Genomic DNA, 25,979 nt, shown 5'->3' on the forward strand with positions numbered 1-25,979 from the left:
CGTGTCTTTGCGCAAGACCTTTCTTCAACGTGTTAACAGAGAGCCTCGCGCGCAAAGACGGGAAGACCCCTTCATCGCCTCGTCCCTGCTCACTCGGTCTGTTGCGAACTGTGCCACAAACCAGCGTTCAAGCCACCGCACCGGCTGCCCCATTAAAACAGTTTCGGCACGTTCGGTGTCCAGAATCCTCCGAGCTTAAGAACCGCTCGGGCAAGGGTTCAAACGCTAAATCTTCACGACATTTTAGTGCCGCTTTCCACGGCTACTGCATCTGGTAGTTTCGGCGACACCTTTGGGGTGTTCTCCAGTTTCGCGTTCTTACCGCCATGCCACCTGGGCAATGTCGGATTCCCAGTGCGTCGCAATCATATCTAAGACAATTGCCAGGCTGTATACTTAACATATCGCTTGCCGCAAACGAAGCAAAACCAGGTGCCTGCATGCGATGTCACTATCCGGGTACCTGTCTGAACCGGCGTTTGACTCGTATGAGACATGGGAATATACACGGAGTTTTCTAGAAACTCAAATCACAACGCTTCTCTTCGAACGTCCAGCTGTGGGGGGAAAATAGCGCTCAAATTGGAAGGATTGTCGAAATTTCGAAGGGAGGTGGTATCGATCCTGCTGGCACGGACGCCGTAGAAAACCCTATGCACCAAGACTCTGATCACCAGCGAAACCCCGCAAGACATCGCGTTATCTCGGTGTCGAAGCTCTCTCGCTGTGAGTGCATATCGTGCCAGAAAAAGCGACGGATAGCGATAATCAGCTCTCCACAAAACGGACGAATATGCAGGTTCTCGCGGCGTCCGAGCTTTCGATTGGCGAAAGGAACCGCAGATTGCCCAGAAGTGGATCGCCAAACCAGGGCCGCGGTCGTTCCGAGATCCGTTCGACCCTTTTACAGTTCTCCAGCCTCCACATCGCAAATGCAGCATGCACCTGGGCATCATGATCTTCGGTAGATCACAGAGAACACCCATCTCCAGCCCTTGCGCGGCGAGAGCGTCGTACGATATCGTGGAGTGGACGCTGCGGAGGGCCGTTGCATGGTCGCATAACTACCTAGGTGCAACGGCACAACAGTGACCAACGAAATATTTCTCGTTCCTGGTCCCACTATCTGTCATTACCCGCGAGCGCGAGAGCACAATCCTATACCCGCAGCTTCGGTGGCGCTAAGTCCTCGCCAACCCAACGGAGGATTTGCAATCTCCAGAAACAGCCGAAGGAACCTACCTGTCGTATCGTAGTGCTGTCGCCATGATTCACTCGTGGCGTACATGCATTTCTCTGATTGAACCGCTGACCTCGTCCGCTGTGGGTTTTACCATCTCGGCGTCTTTCTTGGGGGCTAATGGCAGGGTAGTCCGTGAGTTTGTGACGGCATCATGCTGGGTTGACGCCCGTGCGGAGCGCATGTCTGGGTGCGTCGTACGGGATATATGAGTGTTGCAGGGTAGGCCGCGGCGCTGGAACATTGCGCGCCGTCTTACACGCGTCTGGTCCAAAATTTTCGTCGGTTTTGTGTTGTACTGTTCTTGGGCTTATTGATGCGCCATCTGTTCCCATATCGTCGAGACTGGCACTCGTTCCTTTGTCATTCTCTTCAATAGCCGCAGTGTTGTTCAGGAACGCGCGATAATCATGTTCCGTTTATCAAGATCCTGGAAGGATAAAGGGGAGAAGCACCAGGTCGATGTGTAAGTTTGATCGAACCGACCGCGCGCCACACATACGTTCTGAAGGAGTCAAGGCCGTTCATGGCCATCACGATTCGCAGGGTCTTTTCAGGCCCCTGTTTCAAACTTTACGGGTGGTTCAGTAGTCGAAGTGCCGTCAACCTCATTCACTGACCATTTTTAGTTATGAGCCGTCTCGACCGAGATCTGTTAGCGTGTCGACAAACCGTTCCTCCACCACGTCCAGAACGGTTGTAGTTCCAAAGGCCGCTATACGTTCATCAACTCGATATGCCGATGCCGAGATTCCCATCCGGAGCATACATAAAGATGCGGCATATGATGCCTGGGCTGTACCGCGCCTGACGAAAACTCCATGGGAGCTCGAACGAGGCAGGAGGAACTCAACGCGCAGACGCTCAAGGCCTATTTACCAATTCCCGGCACATATTTTCAAGAAGCTCCCGAGAGAAGTGTACGACTGCATTCTTGCCCAATTGGATCTGATCTATCAGGACCGCAGCCAAGCTTGTGCTTCATGTTATCTTGGAGATCTCCACAGCCTGTCATTGACGAGCCGTGCATGGGACAAGGCTGCGAGTGCTGTCATGTACAGCAAAGTTCTAGTCCTCACCAATGAAGAGCATGGCGGGCTCCCGAAGCTCAAGACAAAAGGCACAAGCCGACTAAAGCTTTTACGCAGGACACTTCGCGAGAATTCTGGACTATCCCGGCGTGTACTGGAATTACACATGTCTGATTTCCAGTCGCTTTACGAGAACGCAACCATTGAGCGAGAAGAGATCGTGGATCTTGTAGCTTCGTTGGTTATGGCTTGTCCGCGTTTGGAACGCTTAGTCGGATTCCATGTCCACTTCTCACAAGCCTTTGATCGATTGTCGCACGCGCTGTCTACAAGATCAAATCTCAGGGAAAGAGCGTGGATGTTGACCAATGCCGATGGAGACGCCGGAGCAGATGACGAAGACGACGAGACAATAAGAGGCAACTATATCGCCGAATGTGACCCGACCGAACGCTTCCTCAACCTAAGCTCTCAACATTCCAATTTATCAACTCTGATTCTGCATCAAGAGCAGGGCCAGTGTTTGACATATCTTAATTTTCGAGCTGTGGTTGGAACTTTCAGAAACTCTCCACATCTGCAAAATCTGGCGATTTCTGGACTCGCGGCGCACTCGTTTACCAACATAGCTTTGAACGCTATACCACCAAACTTACAGTCACTGCGCCTTGAAAAGCTCCCCGGTGTCACGGAGAAAGGTATTCAGCGCCTTGCTACCTCACGGCAGGCTGTCTCAATCCAGAAACTGACGCTTGTGGACTTGGAAATTGAAAGCATACTCACGATAGCGGACATTCTTTCTTCACATCTTGCCAGCTTGAAGGAGTTCTCGCTCGTCCAAACCAGAGCGCCAACATTATCGAGGCGAACTTTCGATCCTGTGTTCGACTCGCCATCACTCCGATACATCCACTGGGAAATACGCTCTGAGGCCTCCCCGTTGCCTTCATTCATTTCACCCACATCTGCGGAGCTACCAGAATCACTACCATTTCCTTTCCCAAACGTTGAACCGATATGCTGCCACGCCACATCCCTGTTTGCAGCAAGTATCCAGGCCAACGGCTTTCCATTGCTACGTCGCATTCGCATCCCTCATGACCCTCAAGGTGTTATACAATCGCTTTGTAAACCTCTTGCGACAGCACTCCTTCCGTCCGATACGTCCAAAATTGCGACCGCTTCATGCATCTCTACTTCGGACGGATTTTCTATCGTGTTGGAAGAGCCTGTCGCGGATTCTCCAAATAAACACAGAGCGTCCATCTATGGGGTGACATCAGCGTCACGTGTAGACTCTGTAGTCGGCTCCCCGACCTTCGAACCGAGCCATACAGATGTCGCCCTTACGCCGATGCGATCGCGTCTCGCAGCGCAATCACGAATCCTTGCCGCAAGAAAGAATGCCGCCATGACAATATGTGTGTCCAGCCCCGAGGGTGAGATTAAAGTGAAAAAGGTCATTGGTGACTATGTCGGCTACGTGGGCAGCAAAATCACGTACGATTTGAAGGCTGATAATGAAACGACGGGGCGAACTGAATGGATCACAGGGATGAATGACTTGGTCGGCAACGCTGAGAAAGAGAACCAGGACATATCCGAAAGCAGTCGAAGAAGTTGTGGACATCTTGCTGGTAGCGGAGGGGGCAATGTAGTGGGGGTTGAGGATCTTTTCTGAGTCGTACGTTTCTTCTGTCGAACCGTCTCCTTTGTTCTCAATCGTTCGCAGGTATGCTGCAATGTCTTTTCGGTCCTAGAACACCCGGTGTGTTCAGCTTAGTTCAAATAATTTCTAATGCAGACTTAGCCAGCGCATCCCATAGGCAGCGCTTTTATGCAATGCATCATGATCAAACATGTTCACCAACCGATGAGCATTATGAATACAGGGATGTCGGCAATGAAGGCCGAAGTGTGCTCGATCAAAGACTCGGGCCGAACAACCATCATGAACGCGCAGTTGCTGATGGTGCACCTGAGTTGACCTGGAGCCAATCGGAATCATGCCAACCCTTGCGCAAGCAATCTGTTTCTGACAGCCATGAAAGAGTGGGCCCGGCTCGCGATGCGCGGGTGGTATGGCGAGATGGGATTTGATTTGCGCATGCCGGCGATAGCACATGCATGGGATACTGCAGTCCTTGACATCCCCATGCAACCGAAGTTCAGCTCCAGAGTCATCCATCGGTACGTCCGCCGGGTGATACTATAGGCAAGCTCGTACAGAGTCGCTTGTGCATGGCTGCATGCGCTCAGCCTGAAGAGGTATTTCCCACGAACTCGCTGATGATTGATGCTCGGTGGTCGGACGTCGCATGCTCATTGGGGACGTTTCCAAAGTCTGGTTGTGGCTAGCAGCGTCTAACATCTGAGAAGGTACGCTAGTCCAAGTGGGGAGACACGTATCGAGAATCGCAATCCGCTATGCTCTACAATATTCCGTAGGATTATCCCCATGTGAACGCAATGGAACCTGGTTTATGAGAATGTCCGTTGGCATACGTGGCCTATGAAACACAGCTTGTTCTAGCCATCTGCGCAAAGATCCATTTCCACTCGGTAATACCCAGGTAAAATGTTAGTTGTAGCCCAAACCTCGCAAACAGCAAAAGCATCCAAGAAATGCTAAATCCCGACAGAATGGTCAGTCGAAGCTATAGCATAGTGGGACAATGGCTGCACGCTCAGGATACAGAGACGGGAATATACTTGGCTAGGCCATTGCGGCTTCCGCGGAGAGGATGCCTCACAAAAGCCAGCGCTGTCGCTCTTTGCCCGCTGCATCCGCTCTGCTCAAGCCACGATAACACAAGAGTTCCTAACGCTCAGTGAGGGATACCTTCCCAATACCAACATCTTCGAAAGACCCATATATCGCAAGTGGGTCGCTTTTACACGGCAGAAGCCGTGTTCCCCACGCGTGCCCTTCAAATTGCCGGGACCAGTAAGATGCAAAGCTGCACGTAGATATGCCGTTCTTGGGTATAGAGCACTGCGCCCGTCTCTCGATATTTTTTACTAATACTTTAACAGTCATCTCCGCAATCGAGAGGGATGCGCTATAGCCATGGACATGAGTAAGAATCGAACCACAATCATCTACCGACTCGAGTAGACTCTCGATCACGAATGCCGTTTGCCATAGTGAAGTTCCTAGCGGGATCGCCCGTGTGAAGAGTCGAGATGTTCCACCGATCGCCACACCGGTTTGATTCTTCCGGTCTAGCCTTGGCATCACATTGATCAGAGTGGATACAGAAGAGCCACAAGAGCCACATGGCTGGAAGCCGATAGTGGAGTTCGGCGCTAGATTGCTTTCCGCGGACTCGAAGGAGAGTTATTTGGAAGGCCTGGCGCTGCTAGGGCCGGGTTCGGATACTTTCTGGCAATCGTGCACTTGCTGCTTATATTCAAGTATGTTCCATTTTCGTTTGTATCGTTCCATTCCGATTCCCAATTACTACACTCTCCAGGCCTTACTCCCGTACATTTGATTACAAGACATGATTACCCAAAGACGGCTTTTCGCGGACAGCGGCCCTGCGATGTGACCAACGCCCCAAGATACGTGAAGGATGCGCCGATTGCGACCAAGAGATGCGAAGATGAACTTCACCAAGAACCCGATGATGGATCAAACTCCGAAAGAATAACATAAACAACCCAAAACGCTGCAGAAATATCATGCTACCGGCTTGATCGGGATATGTCCCTCCAGTTGCGGCATAATCTCAAGGATCTTTGGATCGACAGTCCAGTTGTTCAGGTCGGCGATGGTACTCTCAAAAAGTGGTGTCATACGGGTGTAGCCGGATTCAATATCCCAGTAATGGCACGCATCGTCCGCGTATGGCCATGTGATACCGATCAACCCAACGAGATGTACAACTGGATATTCCTGGGGATGCGCATACAGCAGCTGGCGTACTTGAGGCCTGTAGGATGATTAGTAAGAATCAGATGATTTGAAGAGCCGGCGAACGTACCAGGGAACAAGGTCAATGAGCATATCGTACGGTGACGTCTCCTGCTTTCCTGCGGGTGGCATCAACCATTCCGGACTTGCGTTCACGTTCTCCACACTGGGCCATATGAGAAACTGCAGAAGCATTAGCTCCGACTTCGCGCCGTGCGAAACATTACTTACGCGCATCAATTTAGTCAAAAGCCATGTAGACGCAAGTCTGACTGGCAGAGGGGACGAGGGAAGCAGCCTGTTGACCGTTCTAGAGCACCATGTCGAGACTGGCTGCGCATCCTGAGGGTCCAAGAAGCCCAGCAAAAGAGTATCGACATCGATCTCCGACCTTCCAAATATCTGTGGCTCGCTCCACCCGTTCGCGAGCTGATCTCGCTTGGTCCTCCGATAGAAGGCGCAATCGAAACCGAATTTGTTGAGGGCATTCGCCGCAGCCTCGAGGCTGAGTGGAGAGGGGTTCGCGGCCACAGTCACGTCAACGGGATTGTCGTGGGAATAGGCCAGCGAGGACTGGCTCTGCTCTCTTTCTTCACGGGAAGAACCGCCGTACGATGAGCCGGCCAAGGGGTGCGTGTGACCAGGAAAGGGCTCGCTACTGCTTGGAGTTCCAAACGAATCGGCGTCTGCAAGGGCAGGTGTTGGACCCAGAGACTCCTTTTCTTCAGTCAGCAACAGGTCATGAGTCGTTGGAGCGAAACGTACCGAAAGCGCTTTCTTAACCTCCTCAGCTGAATGGTGTGCGAAACCATTCTTCTCCAGCTCGGACGCCCAGTTTGCTGCCGATGCACGATCCGGTGCCATTGCCAGCAGCGACACGACGGACTTCATATCATCCAACTCCTTGGCTAACCGCCTGACATGGGCCCGCAATTGGGTTGTCGTTTTGCCATCTTCGGCGACATCGTAGACGCATGTGAGGTTCTTGGACTGGCAGGTGTTGCACTTGGGCCTCACGCCGTCGCACTGCGCATGTGTCAGTGTGCCTGTGGCATACGCGCAGAACAGGTACGTACCTTGGACTTGCGCTTCCTGCAGCTTTCACATGCTATCGATGTGATCTTCCCGCGGGGCGTCCGCAACGCATACGTGCCGGCAATGGGAGACGAATGCTGCCCCCGAGCATTGGCAAGGGCGCCTCCAAGTCCCTGTTTGGGCGCCAGCGGGGCTTTGTGATTTGCAGCGGCGGACGCTGCCAGCGGGCGAATCACGAGGTTGGTTTGGTTGGTGTCGAGGTGGAGGGGCACCTGGCTTTCGTCCCACTCGGAGGGCTCCTGACTGATGAAGTGTCAGCAAAACTCAAAACCCGCGTCAAAATGGCAGAAGCAGCTGGCGATGCATCCCGACGGTCGCGCATCTGGCTTGCGCACATGGTTGCGTAGACTCGCATCGATATGCGCGCCGTCCATGGTGGTTTGGACCCCGCGCCAGCAGCCCGAATTCAACAGCCCCGAAACCAGTGCCGAAGGAATCCTTGGAAGCGCAGCAATGCACGGGTCATCCTGACGCCGCAACGGGCAGGTATATCAAATTACCGTCGTGATAGCCAGGAGACCCTAAACGGAGCACATATTCTCCGTCGCCAATACGACATGCCGATATGCACAGCCACGGGCGGTCGTAAGACGACTTGCAGATCCTTTCCCCGGGGATCATCGCTTGAGCAATCGCTCGAGCAATCTCTCACGATTCCCAGGTAATTCTTGGCATCTCCGGATCGTACCGGTGCTTCGAAACATGCTCTGTGTCTCTGGTGGACCATGGAGATTGGAGCCTGCCGCGAGCTCAGAGGGACGTCGTCGACTCATCGTACTGCAAGGCCATCCACCACGTTCCAGGTACTGGTTCGGCCTTGTGAGGAGTGGTAACGGAGTGCGAGGCTGGCGAAAGATGGGTCCGGTCCGGGTCCAGAGACGGGGTCGATTGCTATCGTGTGTATGCTGGTGGGGATAGTCTGCTAAGACTGACATACTCACATTTGGATTCCCTGAGCTTGTCCTACGGCTTCCGAGGCACGACGCATCAAGCGAGGATTTGCGCTACCTTGCGGAAGTCCTTCTAAAGTGTCAGGCAAGCTGCCACTGCCATACCAGTAGTTCAATCCTGCGGTATATGTTAGTGGGGGGATCAAGAGCTGGACATGATGCCGACCTACCAGGAGACGAATTCGATGATTGTGCCGGCATGAATGCGAGCATATCTCAGGGCGGAGTTATCAACAAAAGGAGCTATGTCGGAGTAAGGTGGTGGTGGAGGGAAGGATTTGCTTCTGCAAAATTCACATGGGAGATCCGCAATGCATATCGGGCATTAACTTTGTATATCCTCTACTAGAGCACTGAGCCTGAGGTTCATTAGTGCCCGGCGAACTCCTGTGCGGAACTGCTGACACGCACATAGAACTGGGACGAAGTTTCAAAAGCGTCGCCCATCTAAACACCAGCTTTCGGATGCAGCTGGATCTAGTGTTTTAGCGCACCACACAGCAACGACCGCGGGGAAATCGGGTTAGCGGACGGCACTGTTAGACTAGGCTAGAACGGCCGCTCCTACGAGATGCTGGCAAAGGCATGCGAAACCGAACGCGGACATGCGACCCCATGATACTATGTCATGAACTTTTCGACTGGTATGAGTCGCTCTCCATCTGATTGAACAGAGATCTGTAAACCGCAAGTAGCCTCAGTACGCCATGCGCGCGATCAAGGTTGCTATGTGGAATCGGACCCTTTTTCTTGGTGTAAACATAGGTACGGTTAGATCACGCCTGTCGATCATCACTTTGCATGCTCACTGGTGCAGTGACGTGCGGCAGATCGTCTCAAATCAACTTTCAACGAAGTTCCAGGCCTCCGTAGCTTAGTATCCCGTATGGTCTCAACCTAACATGGACGCTTGTTGGAATGTCGCTAGGAACACGTAGAATCTGAGCAGCGCGACGCCCTTGACCCAAGCCGGTGTGGTAATATCTAGTCGGACCGATAACCACCAAAGCTTGCTGAACGCGCTGCCGCGTTGAAGCGCCCAACCGGGATCCGCCATGAGAAAAACGCAGTATGCTTAGACCATCAAGGATGGTAGGGTGTGACGTAGTTTTTAAGTTTACGAACGTCGGCTTCATGTGCCCTCACGACGCCCGGACGTTAAGACCAACATGGTCAAGTAGCTTTTGCCAGGGTCAATAGTCAGGCAGCTGGGCAGGAACATTCTCCCGCACGCGCATTAGAGTGCAGAACGCCACCACGAAGCCACGCCACGTTCATATGCCTTTCTTTCTTCTATCCAAGTCGGGTGGCATACCTCCGTGCAGCGAGGTAAGCAAAGCGGCGGGTATAATGCTTCTTCCACTGCGCCTCCCGCCGGCATACGCACGAGAAAGAATACCCGAGATCTTCTTTCCACTAGCTGGATGCTCGACTTCGACGCACAGTAGGCGATAGACAGACTACGCGGGGATACGGCGTCGAGGCTGAAACTTTCCACAACGTTGCCTATGTCAAGCTGTACGGGACGCCGTCTAAGTCGATGCTATTGTAGTGGTACCTTACGTTCAAACCTGTTCCTGGCCCTTTTTCAATTGTCATCAAGCAATTATTCCAAGTCGGCCCAAACTTAGCCCAAGAGGGTATTCTTACCCTAAGACGGAGCACGAGGCTTTTCAACTAGCTCCACACCATGAACGGGTACGGGGAAGACTTCGCAGTCGCTTCCTTAGATCCATGACTCTAACCACGTCTGATTGGTATCCCGATCGCATCTATAACCTAACGCCAACTCACCGAGCATTCCACCGTGCAGTGTGCGACCACGTGCTACACATTTCGGTGAGCAGAAACTACGATCAAACCCATTGTTGAAGTGTAGCTGACGGTATCAAAGACTGTTGAAGCCCATCTCCCTTCTGAAGCTCATGATGTTTCTCAAGTAAGCACTTTCCCTAGTCGTGTTTGACCAATATCTCTCTCTGTGTTGATCGTGTCTGGATGATGTATTCTGCCCGGGCAGATATTCTGCCTCTCCCAAAAAGGAAATTGGACGCGCCTTCCAAGCTCGATCAGCAACCTTTTGCGAGGTACTCCTAGACCATCACACCGAGGTTTGCTCATCGAACTCCGTCTGTAACCTTAGGCTATGAAGTCTCGAGTACTCAGGGATCGCAGAGTTTACGGCTTCTTGCGGACCTGCGCTAGACTTTGCGGCCTTGGAGTCTCAGACGTCTCAGACTACTACGGGCTCTACTGCTGCCCATTCACCCTTTGAACCGTGACCAGACCCTGGCCGAGGATTTTCACAACTTGGTAATGCTTCAATCTATCATAGAGCTAGATCATAGGTTCTAGATTTGGGAATTGTCTCACTGGTAGGACATTCTGTGCTTGCGCACTTTCAAGACCTGGAATTTCTCCATCTGTTCTGGATCGCTGCTGAGGAGACATGGAGTCGAAAGGATAACTGGGGGTCGGTTGGAGAACAGAAGTTGAGGGCATAGTTCACGGCCGGCTAGGTGTGCTGTGGTGTTCCCCGGTGTGGCCGGTATTCGCCGTTAAATGACGTTAGGCAACATAAATCCTTGGAATGGTACGTTGATTTGGAACAGATGGCTCGTACACATGGCAGAACTAAACGGCTTACTTTGCAAGCGTCGAAGAGGCGTAGAAGAGAATTGTACGGAGGATATCGATCGAGGTCCAGACCTGACTTCATCTCAGTCCCCTGCTGTCGGTTCTCCATCTTGTCCCGGTAGTCTGGCACACGCTATATCAGGGTCTCTACCGTTTCGTGCCTTCAGCACGTCAGTGGCTACGGAAGCCACGCCGACGCTTGCGATTGGTTCGGAACCTCGTCCACCTAGGTGGCCACAGGGTCATCCAAACCCCGAAGATCTTCGGTGACATACGTGTGTAGCGGGCACAATGGAGTGTTTGAAAACGTGGCTAGCAGAGCTATCAGATCAAGTACGCTTCGGGTAACGTACTCATTCATTGCACCCGTTCCGTCCAACAACATGATGAGTACCGAAGCTCGGCTACGTTGAATATCATTTCCTGCAGGGTCAATCGTACGACTTTCATGCACCCTTTGCTCAATTGTACCTATGTAGCGCAAAGTTTATCTCACCTGGACTTCTCCTTTACCTAGGTACACTACGGTATACACTGTAGAACCTTTAGTAGTACTCTGCGGTTCTGGAGAAGATACTTTCGAATTTTGATGCCTTTGTCATAGCCTTCAGCCAAACACATGGCCCGTGTTTTCTTTTCTACATGGTGGACACTTTTCTTCTTTGTACCTAGGTGGTGTGTACGTGAGCTATCGTTCACCGCTGCAATCTGCGAGCATGACGCACACCGTGCTTTCCATACCAACACGCCTAAGGCGTGGAAGTGTCTCGTATTCTGCTGCGCGATTGTCAATCGCTTAGATAGTCGTTTGGCAAGGATAACATGCGTTCGTTCACAATGTTGATGGTGATCATGCTTGAAGCATTTCCGCGGACCTGCGATAATCGAAAAGAAAACTCGCCTACCTTACCCAGAGACATTGGCCTACTGGACTACAACTGGCATGTTACTGTTACATGGATCGGCTCGCGAATCTTAGATGCGGAAGATCTTCGTGCGCGTAAGCTACCAAGGTAGACGGAGGGGGGCGCAACACCGGGTGCTTAGCCCCATCGCATGAGACCCGTCACCAAAGGCTGCACAGCCTCGGTAGGCGTCGAGGCGAGGCGAGGATACTTTCGGCGGGATGCATCCGATGCTATCTGTTACAGGCGATCCAGTTGATATTGGGCAGTGACACAGCAACCATAACCCGTAACGAAGTCGTTTTGTGGAACTCCCCTGTGAAGAGTCATGGACTGCTGTCGTGGATTTGGACATGAATCACCGGAACCAGACCATCGCCGCTTTGGCCCCTCGCATAGCGGAAAGAGCAAGAAAGCACGGCACGATGAGGCACAGGTGTGCTGTCAGTTGAGCAAGAAGTGTCCTTGGACGCCTTACCAGCATACACACCCTTTTTGACGCTGTCCAGTACCATGCAACTGGGTAAATTTCATCTGGCCGTTGATTGCGTCAACGGAAGCGGCGTCTGGTCAAAGCAGACGTCTTGTTCTAGCCGCTACGAAGTCTTTCGTAGGGTTGGTCATTCTATAAACGTCGGAGTAGAGTATGTACGGGTAAGTCCACCTGGGCACTTCGTCAGGTACCACACACGGGCGGGCTTGGGAAACATTCCAACGGCTCAAAAGTCCCGAGGTCCACTACATGTTGTTGTATGAGATGACCTGACCAATCGGCCGAGATGATATCCAGAACATTTGAACGCTGGTCTGGAGAAGCAAACGCGGTCTTGCTGATGGATGAGTTGTCAGGGCGGTTGCCTGCCCGCGTACTTGGTCACGTGCCTGCTTATGTAATGCCTAAAGCTCTGACTTCATTGCACTTTCCCCGCTGAATCGCGAAGCCAACCGCGACGAGACCACGACGAATTCACCCATCACCAGCGCGTTCCTACTCACCATCTCGGTGCGGTCGCGCTTGTCTCTCCTTCTCTGCTACACAGTCAGTGATAGAGACACTCAATCTTCTCATCAACAAGAAGCAAGCTGACGCCAGAATTTATCTTCTGAAGCAAGATAGCGCGGTCCAGCATCACAGCAAGAGCCAACATGGCAGCGTCTCGCTCAAGTTCAGCTTCAGAGGGCGAGGTCTTGGATACCCGACACAAGGCAAACACAGTCAACTCGCGCGACGAACCTGCGATTAACGGCTCAAGCAGGTCCTTTGGACTGGATGGTGCTTATGATAACTACCGCGCGTTGAGTCGCTCCCCTTCGCCATACCGCCGCAAGCGCACCCCATCACGCTCTCCGTCACCCTATCGGAGGAACCGCGCCGTCGACCGATCGCCATCGCCCTATCGACGAAGCCGAGCCGACCACACTGGGAATGATGCAAGGGGCTACAAGCGCAAGGCCTCTCCGCCGCGCAGTCGTCCTGACAAGCGGTATCATGCTGATCGTGGCAGACACGGTGACCCTCGACGGGCTCCAGGATCTTACCAGGGAGGCTTTGTCAAGGAACAGAAGGATGTACCAGACCGATCACACGCCAGGCCCATATCATACGCCGAAGTCGAGAACCCCAACCCCGTGCCAGACTTCCGAGAGCCGCTGCCTACCGACAAGCGACCACAGAACTCGCGTCACGGAGATCAGCAGCGCGAGAAGTCTCGTCAGTCGCAGCCACAGAAGCAACAGGCACCGTCAGAACGCCCCAAGGCGAACAAGGCAAGCGTGACAGAAGATGTTGAGATGTAAGTGTACCTAGTGCCAAATGATTCCTCTACACAACTGACTGCAATAGGACCTCCGTCGACGATACGACTGAGTACACCCCGGCCCCTGTCGAAGAGAAAGTTCCCACTCAAGAATCGCGTGAAGAGAAACGTCGCCGCTGGGCTGCTATACGCGCCGCTGCTTCTGAGCAACAGAAGCCGAAAGACAGTCTGCTTCAGCAGGCTGTGCTGACGAATGCATCTGAAGCGGCAACCCCTAATGTCGGATCGCCAGCGGCCCACGCCGACAGTCCCATCTCACCGTTCGCATCGCCCCGTAATGGCGACTTCGACTCCGTACCAGCTTCACCAGACGTTATGGTAATCGACAAACAGAACGTAATCAGCGAGGGCAACAGTCCTGCGGTAGCGAGTCCATCCGCGGCGGATTACGACCCGCTACAGGACATGCTGGACGACCGCGATCGCGCTGCCAAGAAGAATCAGAACACCGAAGTATCCTCGGATGCGTACCGCGAGACCGACCCGAAAGCCCTCTCTACACTTCCAGCTGAGAAAGTAGCACCTGTCAAGAAACAAAAGAAAGAGTTCGACATGTTCGCTTCTGATGACGAAGACGAGGAAGAAGATGTCGGAACCGAGGAGGCTGTTGTTGCGAAAGGCACTGTGCTTGACGAGAAGCTGCTCGACAATTGGGACGATCCCGAAGGTTACTACAAGCTGATCAGCAACGAGCTAGTGGATGGTGGACGCTATCGCATGATCAAGGGTCTTGGCCGTGGTGTCTTTGCCAACGTCGCACAAGCTGAAGAAGTCAGGGCTGACACCGGAGATTCAAATCCCAGGATAGTCGCTATCAAGATGATTCGCCGGAACGACTTGATGAGAAGAGCCAGTCAGAAGGAGATGGACTTCCTGCGCAAAGTCAACGAGGCAGACCCACAGGACAAGCGTCACATTATTCGCTTATTGGGTTCTTTCGACCACAAGGGCCATCTGTGCATCGTGTTCGAACACATGTCGAAGAACTTGCGAGACCTGCTCAAGGAAGAGACCAACGGCCACGGCCTCACACTTCCAGCTGTCCGCATCTATGCGCGTCAGATGTTTCTTGGTCTCCAGCACTTGCAGAACTGTCAGGTCATCCACCTTGATCTGAAGCCAGACAACGTCCTAGTCTCTGCTGACAAGAAAACTATCAAGCTCGCCGATTTCGGTACCGCTGTCGACAAGCGAGACGTGATCGAGCGGACTGAGTACCTCGTTAGTCGATTCTACCGCGCACCCGAGATCATACTTGGTATGGAGGTTGGCTATCCTGTTGACATGTGGGCTGTGGGTTGCACTGTGTATGAGCTCTGGACTGGTAAAATCCTCTTTACCGGACGGTCTAACAACCAGATGATCAAGTCTTTCATGGACTGTCTAGGATGGCCTAGTGAGAAGCTGCTCAAGAAGGGTCTCGTCAACAACATTCTCGATAACTTTGAGTTGGGACCACCGCTTAAGTTCATCAGTCGGGAGGTGGATCAGTACAATAAGGTAAGCGCTTTTGTTCCTCTAAGAGGTAAAGCTAACGAGCCAAAGCTCTCTGTCCGCAAAATTGAACAGCAGAAGAAGATCAATCGCGACATGAAGACGCGAGTTCATGAGGCTGCCCGAAGCATCTCCACTGGAGGACCCACCGTGGGCGAGCTGAACGATCTTGCAGATCTGTTGAGCGCAAGTCTGCACATGAACGTCGAAAAGCGTCTATCGCCAAAGGAAGCTCTCGCGCACAGATTCTTCGCCAGTAAGAACCCCGCGCCTAAGACCGCCACACCTGCAAAGTCTGCTGTCGTCAAGCCACCCATGATGAAACGTGGCAATCCAGTTGGTACATCTACTATTCGTCGGTAAGCTCTACAACATGGATTTCAGCGTTGCAGTTTTCTTGACTTCCGGCGTTGTTTTGCTTCTTTGCTTTGAGCGTGAAAATATGGACCGTCTTCGAAGAAGGCGGCTAGGGCAAGGGCTTGGACTTTGGAGCATGAAGCATGAACAATTAACACAGGACCTGATAGGTTGCCTTCGGACTGGTTTCCAGTATCGAAAATGGCGCCTGCGGAGAACATAGAGAAGGGTAATCGGTCTACTGAGTGAGTAAGACACAGGTACCGTGGGGTCGGCCACCACTGGGTTTGAGTCTCACGGCGCTGCTCATTTACAACTTTCGACTATGGCTTATTTCACGGTTGCCGGCTTCACGACGATCAATGGAGCAGATGTGTGGTAGACTCGGATCGAAAAGTAAGTGCTGCTGTGCACTTGGCTTGTGGGTGGGCCTTCCTGTCAAATCGGCCTTGGACGTCCCTAGAAGGACTCCCAATTCACATGAACTTTTCGGTGGAGGAAAGATGATGAGGTGGAAAGCTAGTTCACATGTATAATACTCGGCACCTGGTATCTCACGATATAGTTAACATGATGCATGTGATGGAACAATCAATGTGCTATACACCTTGTCTATACTTCAAGCGTCAATCTCTCCTCTCAAGAACGCTTTGACTTTATCACCCCAAACGACCTGACGCTTGTAGATAGTCATGGCTGGTACGCTGCCCAGGCCCAAGCCGTCGATAGCTTCCGCAAGAGCCTGCCCACTTCCCCTCGTCCCTCAATTCACGTAGGGGATACTGGTAGGTCTTATTCTCGTTAGCCGAATCCAGCTACCAAAGCCAGCCAAACGTACCTTGAACGCAAAGACCAGTGCTCCGGTCTTTGGTAAACGATGCAACGTCTGCCTTTCACACCTTACTACTGACTTGGTCAGATCAACATCCTCTACATCCTCCATCTCTTGCTTCCTTTGCATCTCCTCTTCACTCATATGATTACCCTCCAAACAGAACAGCTCCCCATTCGTACTGATGCTCCAATTACTCCGCTTAACGATCTTGCCCACGGGTAGATTGGCAAAGAAGCGATCCATGCTCTTCTCTAGCTTTGCCGCGTACCCGGGGACGGGAGCGTGAATGTCAGCGAGGAGTTGGCCAAGTTTCGAGCGTGTGTTGAAGCCGCTTGGAAAGCAGTTTACAAAGGCTGTTAGTACGTATTTCGTCGGAGTAGTAGGTGAAGACGTAGAAGGAGAGGGAGTGAGTAAAAGGAATTCCGTGTCGATGTTCGCACCTAGGATCTCTAGTGCTTCTTCTTCGTTGGCCATGTGTAGTGGGATGAGGGTATCTGTGACGTGATTCCGCAGATGCTTGCCTGATTCTGTGATGCGGTATAGGCTTGGGAAGCGTTGGGGTAGATACGTTCCTATGAGCCATTCGTAGAGTTCTTGGACTGCAGGGACGGCTTCTGGGTTGCACGCGAGGACTTCGTGGCGTTCTTGTTTGAGGAGTTTTGTTCGGATCTGTAGACGTGTACGGTACGTATTATCCATTGCTAGGAGGTCATTCAGAGTAGTGTTCTCGAGGGCTGTCATAGCAGCGTTGTCAGTGCGTGTCATGGGTGATTGGGATTCATGATGGAGACGCTACCCATAGTCATGTGAAACTTCGGTTTGAACGGACGAAGCTTGAGAGGTGCTTCTGTTTCGAGGTTGAAGTTCGGGAGCGGTGTAATGGCATTGTATATGGCTTCTGGGTTTATAGGCTCGATTTTGTTGGTGTTTGGTGATGTTGTCGGCGACCGCGAAGGTCTCTGAATTACCGGTTGGTGTCAATGTCATTAAGGGAAGATGCAATACTGGGGACTTCGTACACTGATAGCCTTTTGTAGTCGATCTCGCTGGAACAATGCCAGAACGATTACTCCCGCCAGCCAGAATAACCATGCTAGCGGCTTATTGACAAGACTAAGTTGATCCATGGTTGTATTCGACTATCTTTCAAGACGTGTCGAGCAGATGGTCTGGATGTATTTGATATCTAAAGCGCCTGCCAAGGACGTAGGGCGTCGTTATGACATCGGGGAGAGTATGGAAGCATGAACTAAGAGACGCTACAAGCGCGGTGACTCTGCTATCAGTCGTGTTGAAGCAAGTGGGATTTGATTGCCTATCAGAGCTAACCCCGCATTCGGGCGGTTACGCTAAGATGTTGTACAAGGGACAGGCCATGTTTAAGCATGCATTCGTTAATCTTCACTCAAGACTGACCCAATACTAGGTGTCAAGGCGAACGATGAGCCGTTACAAGAATATGAAGATGCTTGATTTCACGTTAGAAAGCCCTTCGAAACTGAGAAACCCCCTCAGTCCTTGCCTACGTGCCTTCCGGCTGGATCCGTGTACATGCAGTTGCTTTGGCACAGGCTTGTAGTATATATGGCATGGCGGTTTTATCGGATCGTAAACCGTTACACGACCATGCGCGGCGACGCATGGCGAACTGCTACCAATCCTTCAGCCTCAATGAAGCAGCTTTAGTTTCCACAACAGCCTTGCTAGACGTCTGCCTTGTCGAGTCTACGCTTTGGTGTCTTCGGCCTCAGGATGACCGACAGGCACCAGCTTGCCCACAACTAAGTACTTTTCCTCGAATCTCTCCTCCCATCCCCTCAGCGCATCCATCTGCTCGGCATCCAGACCCTCGAGAGTGTCCAGCGGTCCGTCCAAATCCTTGGTCAACATGTCCTCGTCAAAGCTGCCACAGGCCAGGCCCCTTGAGGCATCGCGGCCAGCGAAGTTTGCATAAGGGCCACCAGGTCCGTAGAAGTTGCGACCGGATGTGACGTCAAAGACACGGCCACGGACAGCGAGGTAGACGGGCATATTATTCAAGCCATTGTAGGGGAAGAGCGAGGGCGGGGTGAAGGTGCGGAAGACGGTTGGCGGCGGCGCCCGCGGGAGGGTTTGCGGGGCGGCTGGCTTGAGGCGGAGATAGACGAGCAGACCGAGGAGAGAGAAGAGGATGATGTTTATCGGGGTGAAGACGGAGGCGCTGGAGGGCTGTGAGCGAGGTGTTGGTGAAGGAGCGGAGCTGGTTGCTTACGCGTGGGTTACCGCTGGCTCCGGCAGAGGTGATGGGAGTGCTATTGCGGTTAGCGCGACGTTGCCCCAGAAGGTGGCTCTTGTAGAGACTAACCATCTGACATGGCTGCGGGTGGTGTGCTACAGCTGTGCTAGAGGGGTGACAGTGAAGGGTGCTGGCGTGGTCGAGGGTCGGCCTTGGAGCTTTGAACGGCGCGGGGAGCTCAATCGACATGACAGCCGATGATGCAACCCCAAAGACTCTCTCAGCACTAACCAGCCATCCATGTCAAACTATCACGGATGTCCGCCGGTTTGACATGCAAGGGCCGAATCCAGACATATGTACAGACAAGATCATCGAATCGCATCCGGCCTGCATCTGCCCGTCAAAGGGGCGCCATCACAGCTGGGAAGCACGGCGGTGCATGTGAGACATAGCCACCGGCCTGCACAACCACGGATGATGACGGTAATCTTAGATACTTCGACTCCACTTGCACCGTGACCGCACAACCGCAAGCACGCGCCCATCTGCGCGCAGACGTTGAGCATCGCGCCGCCGCACCCAGCCCATCCCTGCCGCGCTGCCTCTGAAACAGGGCCCTCTCCAGCCCTGAAACGCGCGACAGCGATTCATTTCCACCGCCCTGGGACGCGCTGATTCGCCCACGCCGCCTCTTGCGCCTCGGCCCTATCCCGTCCAAACATTGTGTCGCAAACCAATTCGCTGCTGTCGAACCGCTGTGTGAAGACAAAGACTTGCGGCACCGGTGCGATATCCTGCCGCTGGCGCTTTGGTCGAGGCGCAGTTCGCGAGTGTTTGTGGGGTGTTCTCCTAGATGCACTGAGCCGGCACTGATACCCGTCGACAACTCTACCTCGACTTGGTCGCCCTCCCTCATTTACCAAAATTACGCCCTCGGTGCTGCTGCAGGGCCCGAAGGATTCACGGCTTGAAGCTTACGTGCTGTTTCTTTGTTTAACCTGCTGCCATCTACCACAACAACAACACAAACAGTCAACACAAACTCCACACCTCTCCCTTTACGCATAATTACACCCGGTACGTACTCATATTCCTTATCTCATCATCAGGTCTTTTGGCCTTGGCACCTGCGTCCTCGACATCGCCCGTTGGTTTATGCGCTTGCCATGCAATCCGGTTCTGGATGAGACGCAATGCCAGGTTGCACAGAAAGAGCTGGTGTTTGTGTCGTTCAGATACAGTAAAGGCATCTGGTAGTGGCCCTCCGCATCTCTGATCGACGGTCCATGTCTCTCGCCTATCGCCCGCACCGACAACCATCTCCACCAGATCTAGAACCAGGCCAAGTCTCGCGATGTCGATGGGTTTCAAAAAGCATCCAACAATCATGCAATCAGTGCAATGGCTCTCAAGGTTGCTGCGAAAAGGGGAGGCTTCCTGAAATAAGTAGCTCGGAGCCGCTGAGAATATCGCCTTCCATACTTCATGATGCTTATGTATACTTGCACCAATATCGAGCCGGGCTAATATTCGTTTCATGCAGATTCGCCCATAATGTGGAAACGATTACAGGGCGCCGTCCGAGATAGGGATAGGCATGCGCAAATAGGAAACCCCGTACTTCTTGAAACCACCTATGACGAGGATCAATTGAAGCGCAATCCCAAAGTGACCGACCTGCAAAATGGCAGTCACCATAATTATGCGCTCCCTCAACTATCGCAGTAAGTATCGCAATTTCGTTTGCTCACTCACCGCTAATTGTCTCGCAGTTTATTGTCTCCCCAGGAACCTCCCAACTACAGAGCCTCAGAAGTACCCACGGCCTCCTCCATCTACTCACAAGACACACTCTGCTACAATAACGACAACCCCACCGGCAGATCGCCCTCCGCATACGAAGACATATCGCCTCCCAGCTCTCCGGAACCGGAACAGTACTCCTCTTTCAACTTACCGCGAAGATTCCGCTCGATGCGTGACGTGTCACCCATGGACGACGATCGCAGAAAACTCGAAGACGATTCCCGCGCGGGCAGCCAGATTCCCGTCCTACGCAGAGCGCCATCTGTCCTACGAAATGGTGACGCTCCACCAGCACCTAAGCAGAAGTTCTGGGAGGGCAAGCTTGCGCCAAACGCGAAAGTGAAGTGGGATGAGTATTCAGGCGAGCCTAATAGTGCAGGGAAGGCCGCTTCAGTCGATCCAGGCTCTTATGCGAAAGGTGTGCCGTCATCAGACCCTAGGCCCATGGGGTATCAGGTTTCAGTCAGTGGTCCTGAGAAAAAGAACACAAGTTTTGGGGAGCGCGTTGGCCGCTTCGGGTCGAAGCGCTCACCACCGCCCGTGGAGCCGTGGAGCCGAGCGACGGGACGATCAGAAATCGCTCCTCCGCTCAAATACCAGCCTGCAGACAAACCACTTCAAATACCACGCAAGACGATTTCACCAAGCACGGACCAAGCGAGGTCAAACGCGCTTGCAGCTGCCATTGATTCTGCACCCAAGCTGCCTGACACTCAAACTGTAACAACCGAAATGGCGCCCAAGGATCCACGCGATAACGATATGCGTTACAACGACGGCATTAAACCCATTGTCCCGCTCAAAGTAGGGAAAAACACGCCTCTTCGAAGCGGTCACATTTCTCCAACCTCACCTTCAGCAGGTCTCGGTATAAGCACATCGTACCCGAGCCCCATCACACCAACCAATCGCACTCAACTGAACCAGTCCCCGGCCACCGTAGAGCCAGTAGAACAGACGCTTTACCCCACCTTGCGGACTGCGACGCCGCCATACAACAAAGAGACATCAGAGAAGGACAAGCACGCACCCATCAGCCGGTTTTCGTGGACTACCTATAACAGTACGGGGACATACCAACACTCACCACCACCTTCACCGCCCAACGGACTCTCGTCTTCGCAAGGAAAGCGCGTCGTAACCGAGCCCATATCGGCCGCTTCCTCGATCCTAAACCGTCGCCGCCCCGTACCCCCCTTAGATAGGGAACCCGCACCCATGGCCAAAGTCTACACCCCGAGCCCGAGATCCCCTTACGCCTCCTCCACCTTCTCCAACTCATCACAAAAATCACAAAAGGCGCTTCCGCTACCTCCTTCCCAACTCAGTGCCATCGACCACATCGCCTACTTGGAATCGCAGCAAGAAGATCTACGCATTCGTCGCAACAATGTGTATCGTTTGCTCAAGGACTTGAACAATGCTGCGCCGCCTAACCCGCTGCTTACCGACTTTAAGAAGGCTCGGGTCGCGGAAGAGAGGAAGAAGGCGTTTCAAGAGGAGTTGGATGAGATTCGCAGGGAGGAGCATGATGTTGGCCTCAAGTTGCATCGCGCGTGGAAGAAGAGGGAGAGGGATGATCCGAACTCGAACGGGAGCGCCCTGTGGGTGAGAAGGGTCACTAGCTAGATGCAGTTGACTCTGTGGCATCGAGTCGGTCTACGATGTGGAGGATTCTCTTCTTTTTCTGGCATTCGCATTTCACACAGCGTACTTGGCGTTACTTTCCAGGTTGCATCTACCTTGGCTCGAAGCCTTGTGGTTATCCAAGCGGATACGTTTTCTTTCAAATTAGCGAGACCTTAGTTATCATACCCCGAATCTCATAACATTCCATTTTATTTTGCAGACTAGTCGACCTCAGGCACAGGCCTAAAGATGGGTGTACGAAGTCAGTGTTTGTCTCACATGCAGTTCGTACATAGGCAATTACTTACAGTCCATTGACTATCATCATTCCCTCCCGTCCCAACATCTTCATTGCTTTTACCGCTTCGTCATGTCGTAATTGCTTCGTCTCTTCGTCCGTTACCAATACGAAATCGTATTTGAGCAATTTTGATCCTTCCTTAACATCATACTCCTTGGCCTGTTCAGCTGTTACGGTATCTAAGCTGATAATGAGAGATTCCTTGACACCAAAGACGGCGTCGGACGTCTCGTAGTCGGAACCACGGACGTATAATGCCCTAAACATGGCGTCAGTAGGCTGTGCAAACGAAGAGGTCTGAAGAGGAGACTCACGTAACCAAGTTATCGAAACCCTCTTTCTCGAACATGAAATGCATATGGCTAGGCCTCCAGCAATGCCTACCCAATTTCTCAAGCAACTTGCCAACAGGCCCGTCGTTGGGAATTGGATACGGTACGGGTACGATACCCTTGAACCAGAATACGCCATCCTTGTCACTCCTTATAACCGCACGGCCATCTGCTTTGTCACCCCTGTTCTCATACTGCACGTCGTATTTGCCTTTGGAGTCTGTTTCCCACACGTCGATCTTGACGTCTGATACGGGCTCGCCGTTCGTGGTTTTGACCGTGCAGAGGACGAGCAGGGACTCGCCGTCGGGATCGGCAGAGATGGAGGTGCCGTTGGAGTCGGAGGGTGCGTCGTGCGTGTGGAACGGACCGAGGACTGTGCCTTCGGTGGAGGAGGCCGGTTTGGGATGGTCTATAGAGTCTACGAGGAGAGAGAGGCCGACAATGTCTGAAAGAAGGATGAATTCCTACAACGTATTAGTACAGCTCGGGTGTCTTGGTCTTGTATCACGAGGATCAGATGGAAACTTACCTGTCGCACGTCTGTGCATATTTGTCCTACCTGGGTAAGGAACTGTATGCCTGCCATCCACTCATCGAAGCTTAGGCGCGTCTCGCGTGCGAAGTCGTGTAGATGCGACACCAGACGCTCCATGACGTACTTGAGGCGCGGGTCTGCGCATTGCGAGTTTATTCGATGCACATTCTCGGTGATGTTTTCGATTGTGAGATCTTTGAGGACGGGAACCGTGGAGGCGTCTGCGCCCTTGCTAGATGCCATGGTGCCGTCTGATGAGACGTGGACGTTGTAGAGGGTTTAGAGTCGAGATTGGGCAAGCTTCAGACGGAAGATGTCACGGTCGTAGAACCAAGCACACGAAGATGAAGATGACTTCACGGTTTCCAAAGGAAAGGACACAACAAGCTTGCGAAGCTATTCGAAGAAGGGAAGTAGTGCACTTGAAGCTAGCTGCGACATTGACGAACGAAAGCAACCGCGAAGCTCGACGCGAAAGCCGCCGAATCGGGCCCCATCTCAAAAGACGTCCGCTGACGATAGCGCAAAGCTCATAGGTCGCGCAACTGCGATGGACAGGGTTGCAGGCGCCGGCAAAGAGTTCAAGAGGTGGAGGTGATGATGTCGGAGGGGCTCTCGGTACCTGGATGCGGGGCGGGGCAGCTTCCAGCGCCAGCTTACCAAGAGCTTACAAGCAGTGGCGGGCGTTACCGGACAAATATCCTTCCTTTGCCAGTCCATATCCTCATCATGAAAATGCTTGACATGTCTACAGTTCCGCTCCCCAACTATCTTTCTTCACTCATTGATCTGCTCTTAATGACTGAACATGCGGCCTGTTGGCTCACTATACACCAGTTATGCCATCATAATTTTGGCTTCTTCATATGATAGCAGCTACTAGCTGCACTCGTGTGCCACTCACTATGCCCCGAAGTTCATCGACAGCTAGTTCTCGAATAGCTATCACGTCGACACCGGCCTGGTCATCTTCCGGAACACGGCACCGAGATTCGTCTCGATCTGTACAACTGCTTCGCAATTAGCCTAAAGGATCTGTGTCGCTCAAGCTGCAGGAACAACACAGTTAATACACGTGCATATGCTGAGAACGAGTTGGATCAATTTCTTCCATATTGCTGTAAAGCGGATCGTGACAGTAACCTATGCGCCGTGATTGTTCCCGCCCATCAACCCAAACGCCGGCCGCGTACCGTCAATCCATGATAAGACCAGGAAAGTGAACATGACTGAGGAAAGTGAAGGGTAACTCTTATTCTACTGTGTTCTCACAGTAGACAGAGGAAAGTGAAAGCTGTTGAACAACTCCATGTGAGATTAGACGTTGTTCTTGGGGTTCTCTGGTGAAGCCTTCCACTGTTAAGTGTTAGCATGGTTACTCATCATTATACGGAGATGACGTACCTTCTTGCCAAGCTCTTGCTGTTGCTCCTTGAAAGAGAGATCCTTGTACTCATCGCGGTGGGCCTTGACTGACATCGTTCGTTAGCGGATCGGTCGTCCCATGAGGTGTTGTTCTTGCGCCTGGAGGAACGCGTCCGAATAACGCGTCAAAACGCGTCAAACGATGCAGACTTACAGTATGCTTGCATCTTGATCATCGCGTTTCTCGCGTTGCCCTTCTTGGCGATGCGACCGCCTTTAGGACCAGCCTTCTTGACACCCGCGGTGCTGGCCGGCTTCGGTGTCGCAGTCTTGGTAGTGGTAGCAGCCATGACGAATAGCAGATACTGATTGAAGGTGGTATTAGTTTGTGAGCGGAGAAAGTGGGTGGAAGTAAGTCGCAGAGGTAGAGCTGTCGTTGTGGTGTTGATGAGAGGTGAGCGTGGACTGTAGGTTTATTGACAGAAGGTGCGACCCAGACCGCGCTAAGCTACACTTGGCCTACCACCCTACTTTATGGATTCGATAGCCTGCCTGGGTATTTGCGCGACGTTAGAAACATAGTCTCGCGTGATTGGCGCAGCTGTTCACTTGAAACATGTAGCAATGTGCGCCCCCAACTGTCTTTCAGAAGCAAGGTATGCGGCATGGAACGCATGATTGTGTCTCCGGAAAGAGACATTGCCATTGCGCGAGCCATGAGCTGACATGAGCGAAATTGTCGCCTTTATAGTCTCACTTTCGTTCGAAGTCAACCGCTCGTCAGACTATGCGGATCCTCGTGTATCTACGACGCAGTTCAATCTCGTGCAATGAATGCGCAATGGCTTCCTCGGTGCTTAAATACGTCGCCCTGTGGTTGATCTCCCGAGAAGTCTAGCACTCTGCAGAGGGACTTCCAACTTAGGGTCCCGGCATCTGAGATACCGAAAGCCGTGTCGATCACCGGTATCCGAAGGCATGCACAGAGGTCCAGCTCTTGAAAACAGCGTGGCAGCATTCCGCCGAACGAGATTCAATTGTAGGGCTGTCTCCAACTACGCTCTCAAGAAACATCTGCCGTCTTCTCTTCCGTTATACGACGATGCCGAGCATCCTGAGAGTCGGTGCCCCCTGTGATCAGAACCGGCCTTTCGATGCCTCGAGAGGCAATGCTGAACTTCCGACGGTGGCCACTCGGGCGCTCTGTGAGGCTGGGAGCGCGTGGTCTCGCTTTTCCGCGAGCGCGTCCGCCGATGACTGGTATCTCGTATGCGCCAGCGCGACAGCAGTATAGGATAAGGTCGTAGACGAGCAGCGCTGCCCATGGGCCGATAGCTACGAGGCCGAGAAAGAGCTATTCGGTATCAGAAGGCAGCTCGCAATTAGAAATGCCGAGCATTACTCACGAATATGCGCGTGATCCAGGTCTCAACCACGGCCAAGTTCGCAGGTAGAATAGAAAGGAATCCCATGGCGGGGCGTAGCGGAGATTGTACACGGACGGGACGAA

The 25,979-nt window shown here is 52.7% G+C and overlaps 8 protein-coding genes across 8 annotated transcripts; 2 read left to right on the forward strand and 6 right to left on the reverse strand.

Annotated features, from left to right (window-relative positions):
- Positions 1–5,956: 5,956 nt before the first annotated feature.
- Positions 5,957–8,448, reverse strand: J4E90_000958 (uncharacterized protein; the record flags this gene model as incomplete). Its single annotated transcript, XM_051430551.1, has 7 exons — positions 5,957–6,209; positions 6,261–6,373; positions 6,422–6,907; positions 6,956–7,216; positions 7,267–7,528; positions 8,227–8,353; positions 8,406–8,448. 7 exons carry the CDS (start codon positions 8,446–8,448, stop codon positions 5,957–5,959), a joined length of 1,545 nt encoding a protein of 514 aa, XP_051296038.1.
- A 4,475-nt stretch (positions 8,449–12,923) lies between these two features.
- J4E90_000959 (uncharacterized protein) lies at positions 12,924–15,451 on the forward strand (the record flags this gene model as incomplete). The annotated part of the gene is made up of 3 exons (XM_051430552.1): positions 12,924–13,570; positions 13,621–15,094; positions 15,140–15,451. The coding sequence occupies 3 exons, from the start codon at positions 12,924–12,926 to the stop codon at positions 15,449–15,451; spliced, it is 2,433 nt and encodes an 810-aa protein (XP_051296039.1).
- Positions 15,452–16,208: 757 nt separating this feature from the next.
- Positions 16,209–17,014, reverse strand: J4E90_000960 (uncharacterized protein; the record flags this gene model as incomplete). Its single annotated transcript, XM_051430553.1, has 1 exon — positions 16,209–17,014. A coding segment is annotated over one exon (806 nt), but the record flags the coding sequence as incomplete, so codon positions are not given.
- Positions 17,015–18,005: 991 nt separating this feature from the next.
- J4E90_000961 (uncharacterized protein) lies at positions 18,006–18,634 on the reverse strand (the record flags this gene model as incomplete). Its single annotated transcript, XM_051430554.1, has 3 exons — positions 18,006–18,480; positions 18,532–18,571; positions 18,625–18,634. 3 exons carry the CDS (start codon positions 18,632–18,634, stop codon positions 18,006–18,008), a joined length of 525 nt encoding a protein of 174 aa, XP_051296041.1.
- A 1,418-nt stretch (positions 18,635–20,052) lies between these two features.
- Positions 20,053–21,933, forward strand: J4E90_000962 (uncharacterized protein; the record flags this gene model as incomplete). Its single annotated transcript, XM_051430555.1, has 2 exons — positions 20,053–20,222; positions 20,271–21,933. 2 exons carry the CDS (start codon positions 20,053–20,055, stop codon positions 21,931–21,933), a joined length of 1,833 nt encoding a protein of 610 aa, XP_051296042.1.
- A 221-nt stretch (positions 21,934–22,154) lies between these two features.
- J4E90_000963 (uncharacterized protein) lies at positions 22,155–23,347 on the reverse strand (the record flags this gene model as incomplete). Its single annotated transcript, XM_051430556.1, has 4 exons — positions 22,155–22,176; positions 22,242–22,493; positions 22,549–23,033; positions 23,099–23,347. The coding sequence occupies 4 exons, from the start codon at positions 23,345–23,347 to the stop codon at positions 22,155–22,157; spliced, it is 1,008 nt and encodes a 335-aa protein (XP_051296043.1).
- Positions 23,348–24,421: 1,074 nt separating this feature from the next.
- Positions 24,422–24,819, reverse strand: J4E90_000964 (uncharacterized protein; the record flags this gene model as incomplete). Its single annotated transcript, XM_051430557.1, has 3 exons — positions 24,422–24,460; positions 24,509–24,576; positions 24,684–24,819. 3 exons carry the CDS (start codon positions 24,817–24,819, stop codon positions 24,422–24,424), a joined length of 243 nt encoding a protein of 80 aa, XP_051296044.1.
- Positions 24,820–25,532: 713 nt separating this feature from the next.
- On the reverse strand, positions 25,533–25,941 carry J4E90_000965 (uncharacterized protein; the record flags this gene model as incomplete). The annotated part of the gene is made up of 2 exons (XM_051430558.1): positions 25,533–25,823; positions 25,876–25,941. 2 exons carry the CDS (start codon positions 25,939–25,941, stop codon positions 25,533–25,535), a joined length of 357 nt encoding a protein of 118 aa, XP_051296045.1.
- Positions 25,942–25,979: the final 38 nt, after the last annotated feature.

Source organism: Alternaria incomplexa (genome assembly GCF_024043165.1).
Source record: "Alternaria incomplexa strain BMP 0042 chromosome Unknown scaffold_1, whole genome shotgun sequence".
NCBI lineage: Eukaryota > Fungi > Ascomycota > Dothideomycetes > Pleosporales > Pleosporaceae > Alternaria > Alternaria incomplexa.